This window comes from Engraulis encrasicolus, chromosome 16, assembly GCF_034702125.1.
Source record: "Engraulis encrasicolus isolate BLACKSEA-1 chromosome 16, IST_EnEncr_1.0, whole genome shotgun sequence".
Lineage (NCBI taxonomy): Eukaryota > Metazoa > Chordata > Actinopteri > Clupeiformes > Engraulidae > Engraulis > Engraulis encrasicolus.
The window spans coordinates 33,418,624-33,432,163 of NC_085872.1; the positions used below are offsets into that span (position 1 = coordinate 33,418,624).

The 13,540-nt window shown below is 44.4% G+C and overlaps 2 protein-coding genes across 2 annotated transcripts in view; both read left to right on the forward strand.

Annotated features, from left to right (window-relative positions):
• Positions 1–13,540, forward strand: part of tusc3 (tumor suppressor candidate 3) — an 82,212-nt gene that overhangs the window by 62,689 nt on the left and 5,983 nt on the right. Inside the window, exons 7-8 of the mRNA XM_063219493.1 lie at positions 8,435–8,498; positions 10,436–10,510. Of these exons, the coding sequence (XP_063075563.1) occupies positions 8,435–8,498; positions 10,436–10,510 (139 nt within the window). The remainder of the gene's footprint in view (positions 1–8,434; positions 8,499–10,435; positions 10,511–13,540) is intronic.
• The window catches only part of LOC134465689 (protein TBATA-like), a 244,874-nt gene that overhangs the window by 31,204 nt on the left and 200,130 nt on the right, over positions 1–13,540 (forward strand). The window lies entirely within an intron of this gene.

Sequence of the window (13,540 nt, forward strand, 5' to 3'; positions counted from 1 at the left end):
GGCTAAGTATGCTTTTAAAGGCAGTACAGAGAGGTGTATATCTTTTGTTGTGATGAGATTTTGTCAATCACATATTTAACATATTAAAGTGGCCTCTTTGTCTAATTTCATTCGATGTCCCTGATGTACAGTGTTCATCAAGTCATGCACCATATGTTTTATTTATTTCATTCATAAATTATGAATGTTTGATAGATTTTGATTGCCTCTTGCTTTTTCTGGAATGTTATGACTACTATTTGTTTATAACTTTCGGTAAGTCATGTCAATGCTGTAGGAGTATAAAGAGCTAATTCAATCTCCTTGTATAAAAAAGAATGACTAACAATCAGTGAATACATGAAGATAAGAGGTGTATGTTTAATTGTAGACTGCATAGGGAACTGTAAGCAACCTAGCATAATGTTTGAATGTCTCTGACATCACATCAACACTGCATATTAGTCACAGCTGAATCATAATGCCTATTTCAGACCAGAGCAGGGAAGCGGGGCAGGACAATATTTACCGGCAGTGGCGAAAATACATGGAACCAGATCTGTCCTTCCACATCAAACGACGATAGTTGGGCGGTAGCAGCGCGGGTCACGGCTCCGCTCCGCGCTGCATTTGAAAAATAGAACTCGAGAGGATTTCGGACGGCAGCGGCCAGCGGTGTCCCGTTGAAATGAATGGTAAAGTAGCAAACTAGCTTTGGTTGTGGGGGGTGTTTTTAACAGGGGTGGCCGTGCATGCCGATGCTGTCGGTGTGAAAGACTGAGTAGAACACATAGGCCAAGACTTTTCAGAAAGACAGTCGTCTTCTCACTGCCGTCCCGCCACGCTCTAGTATGGATCTGGCCTAACAGCATTCCTGCATTCTTTTCATGTTGATCAAAGAATGTGACACCTCTTATTCCTAACCCAATTGAACAATAACAGGATTAGCAAACACTCTTGCAATAATATTAAAAGACTTATGATGCCAGAGAAGCAACTACAGTTGCGTTTGAAACATTACATTAATATTCAGTATTGTTTGTATATTTATTTTGATTCAACTGTTGCTCTGTGTTGATTGATTGTTTTCATTCTTTGTTGTATTATTGTAAGTGTCTGAGAAAGAACGCATAGGCTACAATGGGTGGAGCTGAACACATATGACTGAAGCTCAACAGCCAAATAGTGTAATAGTCATGTAGACCAGTGTTTCCCAACCAGGGGTACGTGTACCACTAGGGGTACGCGAGCACACTGCAGGGGGTACTTGGAAAGATGTTATTATTATAAGAAATGCATGAAGCAGTCACATCAGGACAGAGAAAGCGATATAAAACATGAATTAGGGGGTACTCATGTCACAACTAAGAGGTTTAGGGGGTCCGCGAGACAAAAAAGGTTGGGAAACACTGATGTAGACTGACATTGGCCGAATTTAAGGTGTGTTGGATTCTCTGAGTAATTTGACACACCAAGCTAGCCAGGCCGTGCCCTCTAAGTGACGCAACACCTTTGGCGTTGCAACTAGTCAGGTCAAGAGCAATCCAAGTACTTTCTGAGCTCCCAAAAAATTGGGAACTCCTCCCACTTTGTCGGGAAGCAAACAACCATTAGCAAACCAAGGGAGGTGAGTCAACCATGTCGTTTGGGAAATGTTAGTTGTTATGTTCTTGGTCAGACCAAGTCTGAAAGAGATTTTAAAGTCGATGATAATCAGGCTAACACCAAGCTATACCAAAGCCTGGAGAGCATGCGGTCAACTGTGTCTGAGTGAGCTCTTTTCAGAACCACAGAGCAAATCTCCCCTGCTTTCTTACTAACTGGGTCCAACTTCCTGCTCCCATGTCTTGACTTCACTTAAACGAATGGAGATGTAGACCTCCATTCATCAGTTTAATTGGAAGCACCACCAAATGTATTACTGTATTTTTCATTTCAGCCCTGGCGCCAAAGTGATTTGCAATTCCGATTTATGCGCCTGCACTAATGCGCAATTGTGTGTTTCTCGACAGAGGGGTTCTCCTTTGTTTGTTCTGATTGAAAATAACATTAAAACAAGCCAACCAAGTGGAAAGAGAAAGCGGGGGTTGGGTTAGGAGGGGGCAGTGAAAGAAGTGGTGGAAAAAAACGGCAAGGGATTGATGGAGAAGAAGTGATAAGCAATCTTGTTTATTGAGAACTCTCATTCATGGAAGGGGGATTGTTATTGCGTTCCTCATCACGGAAATTTATTCTTTTTCATGGTGGGGGTCTGCGAGCTCAATGAGACATCATCAATATCATCGCCAGGCCAGATAAATAGCCCTCTCCACAGGAGAGCAACAAAGCAATCTTTTTTCGAGAAAGACCAACTACGACCCTCAAAGTGAAACAAGGCGAAAATGAAGCAATTCCTGCCCAGCAACACTCAGGGAGCAGTCACAAGCCAGAAGTCAAGCCCAATACTGAACAGGCACACCACATTCTCACAGACAAGATTGCAGCCAAGTGCCGACTGAGAGACTGGTGGGTGGGTGTGTTCTAATTTGGTATGGAGTGCCACAGTACTCGGTGGTGCTGTCGATGGGTTAGAGAGGACAACCACACAGCAGATGCACCATGCAGCCATTGTCAGCAGTTTCCACAGATACTAAACGAGACATTACTGGGCCCAGGTCATCACATTATGTACTGTTACTGAGGTAAACAGTTTTGTCACACCAAATGCATCCCCTATATTTCAGACCTCCCCTCTTCAAGCATGCCTTGATGGCAGTGAAGATCGTGCTGGATTTCCTCTGCATCGGGCTAAAGCTTTTTGGGTCCAATTTTGATTCAGTCCTTTTCATTTGAGGTGATTTTTTTACAACCACATGAGAAAATTGGCTGGCTGGCTGACTATAATATTTCTTTCCTCGAAAGCACCAAAGAGGGAGAGGATAGACCACAGGCTTTTAAAGTCCATGGTTTAAAAATAAGTAGTGCATTTTGGCAGAAAGCTTTTATGAATGGCATGGCAATGTGAGGCAGTCTCTCAGGCACTCGAAGTGCAGTCGCCAGGTAGAAAATTAAAGAAATACATCACAGCATGTTTGCAGAAGAATAGATCTGCAATGCCTCGAGGTTCAGAGCTCGACTGCTCTCTTATTACTGATATATTCTTCTGTTTATGTTTGGTAGTCTTACACTGATATTTTATTTCCATTGTATGATACCTTTTAGTTAAACTCCAATTAAAGGTGCACTCCAGTTGAAGCTGCAGTCTAGTGCTATATTTTTGAATGAATGTTTTGTTTGGAGTGTGCAAGCGTTAATGTGTCTGTCCTAACACCATTTAGCACTGCTCATCTGGGCAGACTCCTCAAGTCTCCCTGATTGGTTAAACCGAGGCATGTATTCCTGTCACATCTCTGATCACCCGACCCCATCTCTACCCTCTAAGCTTCCCATACTAATGGCCTGCCAAGCTGATGCAGATAGACCTTTCTGCCTGCCTCTCTCTCTCTCTCTCTCTCTCTCTCTCTCTCTCTCTCTCTCTCTCTCTCTCTCTCTCTCTCTCTCTCTCTCTATCTCTATCTCTCTCTCTCTATATATATATCTCTATATCTCTATCTCTCTCTCTCTCCTCACCATCATCAAGATCTCCTTTGTAAAAGTGGTAGTTCTGGCCTCTCAGCTTGCTGATTCAAACTGTCGTTGCTTCTGTGCATTTTTTTTTTCAGTTTTAATTTTTTGTCTTTGGATGGGGCAGACTGGAAATTGCCAATAAACACAACCAGTAGACACCTTCCAGCCAGGTTTGACACTACAACTGTGCATCTCTAAAGCAAACTGACTGTCGCGCAGTCATCGGTTAATGGCTGTTCTGAGTGGTTGAGCTTGAGTGGCATCGGTGTAGGTGTGTGTAATTGGATATAGCAGCCGTTAATGTCATCCATGACCGTGGAGCTGTGCACCTGTGGCTGTGAGGAGAGAGGTAGTGGGTGGTGGAGTGCGTCACACAAACAGATGTACTGGGTGTGCATGTGTGTTAGTGTGCTTCTCGTGCACACCTTCCAAACGGTGTGTTCCAAATTTCCTGGCCGTGATGCCAGCTGGGGTATTTTTGGATGCCTTTGCCTGGGTTACTACTGCACTGGTCCCTGAAGTCCCTGTGGCTCTAACCCACGCACCACTGGGATCACAGAAGTCCATCATGTTTGACTGTCGCTCACTCACTCAGTCTCTCTTCTTCGTACTTTAGTGTCTTTCCTCTCTTGTCATCTGTATAAATTCCTTTTTCCAAGCAGACTTACCTACACACACACAAAAAAACCTACTCAATCCTTGATAATAAGTGACTCATTTCGAGTTGATCCTCCCAAAGCATACACTCTTTTTTTCTTTTCCCTTGTCTTCCTGCTACTGCATTTTTCTACATGCCACCCTCTTTTACTTTATTTAAAACTACAGTTAGTGTTTTGCGTGCTTTCATATTTCTTTATTGTGTTCTCTTAATCTGGCTTTTTCACCAAGCTTGGTCTGCTGACACTTCCATACACTCAAAGAAGTATTTGGACATCTCAGAATGAGTAATGGGAAAAAGCTGTAACATGTCAAAAATAGCAGCTAGTCATCGCCAAACCTATCATGAGACATACTGTGCCTACTCATACCTGCAGTGACTGCAGACGTCAAACCTGATGTCCAAACATCATGGCCATAGTTTACATTATGCACAATGGGTGCCACACAGAAGAATGTAGCTTACTGTCAGAAAACAAGTCAGATCAAGCTTATTTAGCCACAAACTTATTTAATCTTAGACCCATTGCTGCTGGATGTTGCGCTGCATAAAAAGGAGATCAGAGTAAAATGTAGAAAGTGCACAAAGTGTCATGGGCATGCTGTTGTGTTGATAATTATTCTGACAGAATATACTGGAATAATTTGTTTTTGGTAATTTCTTATAGAGTATAAGAACGACGAGACATACATGTTCTTCACTCATGGTTAGTAGTGAGGTGAAGTCATTTATAGTCAAACAACAGGTGTTATTGATGTGCAATGAGGAGGGACTTGAATCAGGATGGGCTTCTGGGTGTAGTGAAGTCGGCAGAACCAATGCCATTGCTATGCAAATTACACAAAGTGTATGGCTCTCAATATGCACAGAAACAGCACAGACACACGCCAGAAACCCTCTGGCACAAAGCCGTCTGGACAGACAAGACCAAAATGAACTCACCAGAATCACAGACACTATCTTGGAAAATATTTAGCAAGTATTGGCATCAAATCTTACTGTGTGAACACATGGTGAGTAACTGATGCCATGAGGATGGGTGGATTACAAAGGATCAGATCTGGTTGATGGCATCAGTTGATGGATCACCCTGGAAGCTTCCAACATGACCATAATGGGGTAGTTGACCTGTCTTTAGACCTGTCTTTAGACCTGTCTTTAGACCTGTCTTTAGAGTGGTCATGTCAGTCTCCTGACCTCCACTCAGGGCAGACCTTGTGCAATGTATCTGATATCCCAAGAATTAACTGGTGCTTTTCCCCCCCTCTGATTTGCCATTTCACCCTCGACTACCAAAAATACATTACACTGACATTAATGTTAAAAGGGGTATTACACAGCATGACCTGGGATACGTACAGTTTTGATTAGGGTCAGTAGAAGTAAAAATACTTCACTAGTATACTCAATGTGCCAAATAGTTACTCATTGCAACAAAATAACCAATTTTCTCCTTATTTTTTATTTTCTCCTCTTTATTTACAACACTATTAAGTGTGTGTGCGTGTGCGTGTGCGTGTGTGTGTGTGTGTGTGTGTGTGTGTGTGTGTGTGTGTCAGAGCATGGGCACCCGACCGAAGCCCGACGGGCCTGGTCGGAGCCCGACGGGCCGGGCCGGACTCGGACAAAAAAAATAGAATATCTGTCGGACTCGGGTCGGGCTCGGGCTTGAACCAAACAGACATTGTGAAAATTGTAAGCAATCAGAGGAAACGTTTCAGTTCATGCAAACGGCAGTTTTGTGATTAAAAAATAAGTAATTGAATATGCATAAATGAAAATGTTGGTAGGCTACTCGTGCGAGTGATCATTATTGGCTGTATGCACGCGCCAAGTTACCAGTGGCAACATGGACGCTCACTCCCAGTCAGCCGTGCAGGAATGCCGAGTCAACTTGCTTTCTTAATAAGCGCCAAATACAGTTGTCAGTGAACGCGTGGTCTTTTGTTGTAGGCCTAGTGTAGGCCATGTTTTAGCATGCCTTCGGTGCTGTCTTAAATGTTGAACATAAAATGACGAAGTTTGTCACTGCATTGCTCGCCAAGGATTACATTTCCAGCAAGGGGTAGCAAGGAGCATAATATGGATTAAAGAAGACGCACACGCTACGTGGAGTTGCCTAAGGTAGGGGCGAAGAGGTTTCCTGTTACTACTTTGTCCGCTGTGACATTTCATGTCCTTCACGTAGGTTCTTAATTCTTGTCACTTTTACTGTAGCCTACAGTTGTAACTATGCGCGTGCAACCTTTCCTGATTTTATATTGACCGCATGGACATCAGGGGAAATGACATTCTCTTGGAGGGCCGAACAGGCTACTGTTCTTCGGGGTGAACTTATAGCCCATCCTTCTTAACGACAAGGAGTGGCATCTTCACCGGCTCGCGGGGATTTATTTGCACTAACAGTAACGTAACAAATGCGTCCATAGCCGCGCTGACTGCATCCAAACCGTATTCGTTAGTTTTCACCCTTCTTATCCTCTCACACCCCTCCCATGCATTTGATCACAGCACCCAACATCTCTGGTCTAACCGAAAGAAACATAAGGTGCGCTGTCACATGTATGCGTGTGTTTATACTTACTATGCGTGCGTAACTAAATTAGGCTACAGCAAATTGCCTCATCCTAGTTGCCTATCCTGGCTATTTATCACGTGCTATTTTGAGTATGAAGGAGGCCACATAGAAAATATTGCTTGCGCACAGGTTCTGTTGTTATTACAGTGGTCTCGGGCTTCGGACGGGTTCGGACACAAACATTTTAATTAGTCTCGGGCTCGGGTCGGGGTTGATCACTTTTCTGTCGGCTGAGGGCCGGGCTCGGACAGAAAAAACCGGCCCGAGCCACGCTCTAGTGTGTGTGTGTGTGTGTGTGTGTGTGCGTGTGCGTGAGAGTGAGAGAGAGAGAGATACGCTATTTGATAGTATATTGACTTGTCATTTACAGTTTTTAAAATGCATGAATAGGCCACGATTTCAGCCAGAGAGCCATTACTCCCTTTTATGTCATAACATCATAACATCAGTAGCCACTCCTCGTAACGTTTTAAAAACCTTGTTCCTTAAATGTGAGTTTGTAATGTAATTTAGGCACTGTAAGACTTTCAACTACTTGTCTTTATCCTTTATCCAGTTTTTAAAATGCTGGAAAATCTTTAGACGGCAAATTCTGACTGCCTTATGTAATTAACATTTGTACAATCAGGCCAGTGATTTGCTTCCTACAGCTCTACCCTTATTGTTAACCTACAATTATAGGAGCGGTGTGTGTGTGTGTGCGGGTATGCATATGGGGGTGTGTCTATGTCTATGTCTGTGTCTGTGTGTGCCTGTGTCTGAGAATTCTTCTTTCAGCCTGCATATTGGGATATTGGGTTGTTCACACACAGCTCAAAGGTGGAGGATTATTTTGCAGAACAGATCTTAGCTCAGGTGTAACCTTTCCTTTATCGCACGCACGCACGCACGCACACACACACACACACACACACACACACACACACACACACACACACACACACACACACACACACACACACACACACACACACACACACACAGAGAGAGAGAGAGAGAGAGAGAGAGAGAGAGAGAGAGAGAGAGAGAGAGAGAGAGAGAGAGAGAGAGAGAGAAAACTCTCCAGTATGCATCTGCTCCCTAGGTCAAACTGGGCAAAAATTTCATGAATTCTGTTTTTCCATCATGAATGATGAATTAGATGCTTAAGTCTGTTCTTTTGCACTCCATAACTTTGTGCGCTCACCTTGACCTGTGTGTGTGTGTGTGTGTGTGTGCCTGCGTGCGTGCGTGCGTGTTTGTGTGTTAATGTGTGTGTCTGTGTGTTAATGTGTGTGTCTGTGTGTGTGCGCTTGTGTGTGTGTGCGCTTGTGTGTGTGTGTGCATGTGTGTGTGTGCGCGTATGTGTGTGTGTGTGTGTCTGTGCGTGATAATGACTGCAGGGACAAGACCACAGTTATCAGGACGCAGCAGAGGCAGTGGCACCAGTCTGCCCATTGCCTCTGTAAAGAGAGAGTGAAAAGATCACCCCAGAATGAGTCCTATTGTCTACCAAACTGCCTGACTTGACTCTAACTTCCATATCTCTCTTTCCCTCCCTCCTTCCCCATTCCCATTCACTCCCTCCCTCATCCAACCCCCCCCCCCCATGCCTTTCCTCCTCCCTCTTACAGAGTTACATTCATGGAAGTAGCCAGGCTCAATATGTGGCCGAGTCTCACATCATCCTGCTGTTGAGTATCCTTTTTCTGCCATTCCTGTGGACAAGCCTGAGTCAGTTCCACACCGTTCCTCCTCAAGCTGACCCCCAGTGCCGGCGGAGAGAGCTGACGCCAACAACTCATCTCCTTTTCCGAAGCCAAAGGATTGATGAATGACATGGAGCGTGAACATTTTAAACCAACCTATTTCCTTGTGCTATAATTTCCAGTTCAGTGTGTCCTGTCCTGTTTTTGTGTTGATGTACATGTGCACACTTCATCTGCTTCTGTGTTGATGAAAGAAAAATAGCCTTTGATTCAAGACAGCCTTTGAATGTCTGGTGGTGCAATTTGACTTTTTTTTTTCCTCTTCACAAACACTCCCCCCTCCCTCTCTCTCTCTCTCTCTCTCTCTCTCTCTCTCTCTCTCCCTCTCCAGCCAAAATGGCTAGTAGATGTTAATCTTATTAGCCAAATGCACACTCACTAATGGGCCAAAAAGTAGCTAGTCAGGTAATGTTTTGCCGGTTGGCTGGTATTAATTTAGAGCCCTTACAATCACCATCACACCCCCTTACAAGGGTATATTATGTAGACATAAACCCACTCACACACACACTTAAGTCAGACAGTTGGCTCTCCCATCTCCTCCCTCTGTTTGCCTCCACCCTTGGAATACTGGCAAGCCTGCTGGCACCTCCTCCTCCTCGCTGGTAGGTAGGAACAACTCTTGGCTGACATGCTAAGCTAGTGTGTGCGTGTGTGTGCGTGCGTGCATGCGTGCATGCGTGTGTGTGTGTGTGTGTGTGTGTGTGTGTGTGTGTGTGTGTGCAGGGCCGCTGACAGCTTTGCCCAGGCCCGGGACAAAATCATCTGAAAGGGCCCCCCTCTCAATGCATTCAATCTAATGGGGACCAAATTTTGGTTCCCCCCTTTTCTCAGTGCCCGGGAAAACTGTCCCGTTTGGAAGATGTTTTGCCCACCACAACCCACCAGAAAATGGAGATTTCTAGAACTGCACACGAGTCTGTGTTCATGTTAGTTTTGCTAATCTAATATGGGAGAGAATATGCATGTAGGCCATGCTCATGAAGTTGCTCTCCAGCATGACAAAATCAAACAGGCCTAGAGCAATTTAAAAGCAGGCTCTAACTTTTAAATGTTTATCTGTTTTTCTTGTGACATAATTGTAAACACAATCTCCAGAATTGGTATTAACAACGCTTTTGCCCATCCCATTTGAAAATGTAGTTTATTCAAGAACCGTTTGAGTGGTCTGTCAACCTGAATGTTTATGGATTAACCACCTCTAACAACCAGGTATGAGGAGTTTCACTGGCAATAGAGAAGCAAACAGATTGCCTTTGCTTCAGCAGGTCGATATGCTTTGCCTTCTTGTGATGCAGTTCTGAGCTGCTTCGTTAGGCTACTACCCAAGGGCTTTTTTCCCAGCTGCAAAGCACTCAAGCTTGTTGTTGTCTTTTATTCAAATAACAGATACCATAAATAATTCTTAAAGACAGAAATCATCCTTCTTACCTGGTAATCACTGTTGCTTGATTTTATTGTCAATTTGATGTTCCCTTAGTGCGTGTAGATATTACTGACACATTCTTACCTGTAATAAAGTCTACTCTCTTGTCAGTGCCACTTGAGGTGGCATTGAAGCTTCGCTGGAAGTTGTTTTTAATGGGTTTCCACAGGACACGGTCACATACTCCTCTAGACAAACAAACACTTGCATGGACACACGTAGAGGCCCAAGAGTTGTTCACAGCCCATGTTTTAATACAAGGCATCTCCGCTTCACTGGAACATGAAATGTTGTAGAAAACAGAAAGGAACGGATTATGTGCCCTGACACATGGTCCAGAAAGCAGACAACAACCAAAATTCAGCAGCAACAACATGAATAAACCTTTTCAGTTTTTTTCCTCCATGTTTCACCAACTGTTTCCTTGACAACAACCAAAGATGCTGCCATTACCATGGGGATGGTCCTGCTGAACGAAGCGGCTACCTCTAAAGGAGACGTGGGCAAGAGAAGGAGTGAGTTTCTCTGATTTGCCTTGTAATGGTTAGGATATTTTGTGTGTGTGTGTGTGTGTGTGTGTGTGTGTGTGTGTGTGTGTGTGTGTGTGTGTGTGTGTGTGTGTGTGTGTGTGTGTGTGTGTGTGTGTGTGTGTGTGTGTGTGTGTGTGTGTGCGCGCTTGTGTCCGTGTTTGACATTTATTTCTGGGCTTCTGTGTATGTATTTATTATTTGTTTGTGCAATTCTTTTCATTCTCTCTCTCTCTCTCTCTCTCTCTCTCTCTCTCTCTCGCTCCCTCTTTCCTCCCTCTCTCTCTCTCCTCTCTCTCCTCTCCTCTCTCTCTCTCTCTCTCTTTCTCTCTCTCTCTCTCTCTCTCTCTCTCTCTCTCTCTCTCTCTCTCTCTCTCGCGGCGCGCGCACACACACCCTTTTTTCCATTTTCTACTTCTTCACACAACACTACACCTTAACACACAATCACCCAAGAGGTTATGTTGGCTTTATGCATTAGCACCAATTCACGATGTAGCCCCTATGCTATGTAAGTAGGATGATATACGTAAGTATATTATGGAAACTGACAAGTTATTTTGGATTGGGGGGGGGGGGTGCTGCACCTCTGTGGCTAACCTGGTGGTGCTTAATGCTAAAATTGTATCCGCCCAGTGCAGGCAGCATGGGGGACTACTTTTTTCCAAATGAGTTGTGAGTGTAATCATGTGGTCAGGAAGATTCTGGAAGGGCGTTGGACATCTTTTACCAATGTAGCAGTACATGTCTACTACCGTTACATGACCTTGTAGCCAGATGCGTGTACAGAGAACTAAAAGGACTTGTACACCAGGATGAACATGATAAAGAAAATAATAACAAATAGAGAGTGTTCAGTTTGTGCCTTATGACTGGGAAACCCGTGGAATAGATCAGGTCTGGAGTATCACACAACTCCATGAGGAGCATCCAGCCTGCCATATTTGCAGCCTACTGTAGCATTTCTTGACACATCCTGCTCCACGGTCTGCTGCTAAACAGTGTTAGTGTCTTAGTCACTTTTCCTCTGTACGTGTAGTGGTGCTGTGGCTGCAAATCAGCCTTCATATGACTCCATGCCAACAGTGGCTTTGTAATCAGCTTGCTGTTTAGGAGAGAGCATCAGCTATGCTTGTCAACATTACGCCAATTTCAACAGTCATCATCTGCATGTACCTTTTATTTTGGGGCAATGATAGTATACAGTAAATATAATCCATGCGTCTTGTAAGGCTCGCATGTTATGCTTATCCATCATCATCATTAAAGGGCTGTACCATTTTGCACAGGGGTGTCGCACAGGGGGGTAAAGTGTGACTGGGTCATTAGAGCACCATGTATATAGGGGGCCCACACGCAGTCCGATTTATGTAGATATAATATGGCTGGGGGGGTCCATTGGAGCTGATTGTACATAGCGCCCACAATTTGCTGCTACGCCCCTGCACATGCCCCATAGGTCTCTTACAGTAATTCAGTAATGAATTTGAAAATGCAATAAAGAATAGCTTTCATTGAGCTGAAGTAATGACAGGACATTACATTACAGGACATCTGTCTTCTGTGTTCTTTGTGGAAATTAATAGTTTGTTTCGTAATGGTAAGAGAATATGATCATGAATATGATATATCGAATATAATATAGAATTTGATACGTTGATTTTGGTGATCCTAGTAGTTAATGCATTTATAGGTAGCTATGAGTGCAATGAAGGTGCAAAACAGCTGTAACATCCTAATTCTGACCTGCCTTCCAGCTCGCTCATCCATGCTATATGTAGCCAGGGGTGTCGTACAGGGGGGTAAAGTGTAACTGAGTTTCCAGGGCCACATGTATATGGGTGGCCCACACATAGGTCTTTCAGGCCGACCAGAATGGAGCCGTTGCCCGCACCAGTTACGTTCAGCACTTAAGTGCTTATCTGCGAACCGCCCGTGTTCATACCGGGCTCTGAACTTTTTAAGCATGTGACTGTGTTATCTGGATGAACCTGCTGACGGCCGCGCTGTTGTCATAGTTCGCGGAGAAAAACCTAGTATTTCGCGGTTCGCATTGCGAACCGACTTTCCGGTTCGCGAGCGCTAAAATCTGTAGCGTGAACAAGACGACCGGTTCGCGATTACGGGCACCGGCACGGTTCTCAGTCGGCCTAAATGCGCTAACAGTGTCAGATTTATGTATATATATCGCTGGGGGGTCCATGGGAGCTGATTGTACATAGGGCCCACAATTACCTGCTACGCCCCTGTTTGTAGCCATGTGTGATAAAATGCAAGGTGCATGAATGAACAGTTCATACTGTACACATCACTGCCTAGGACTGAAGCAGCAAGTGTAAGCACTAGGCTTTCCTCCACTGCAGAAGGTTTCAAGAGAGATGAGATGGATGTGTTTATACTTCCACCGGCTGCTGCCCCTGCTTGAATTTTTGGCCAGGGGTGTATTTCTGGAAACCATAGTTGCTAACTACATTAGCTACTTTGTTGGTTGCAATGCAATTTCCCATTGCCAAATACAGACGTTGCTAACTGGCTAACAACTATGCTTTCGAGAAACACATCCCAGACCTGTTCCACAGTGGCCCAGAGTCCACAATAGAAACATGGCTGGTTCTTATGGAATGTTTGTAGCGCACAAAATAAAAGCATGCACTGTCATCTATGAATGTACTTGTACTCCATAGCACCAGAAATAGACATCGTGTGTCACTGCCAAGGTCATTAATTACATTGATGCACATGGACGCACATGTGGGCACGTACACACAGTTTACATAGCACCACACGCCTAGTCACACATTCGCTTAGTACACATGAACACAAGCACATGCTCAGCAATGCTTTCGCTGGAGTGAGGAGTCAGAGGTTCAGCTCTGACTGCGGTGACTCAAAGACCTCTCCTCCTCCTCCTAGCATCTGTTGCTTTTAATTGACAGTTATGCATATATATTCCAGTCATAATAATGTCATTGTGCTGCCGCCACTGCCAGTATACATTCCTTCCCTTCTGTGTGCGTG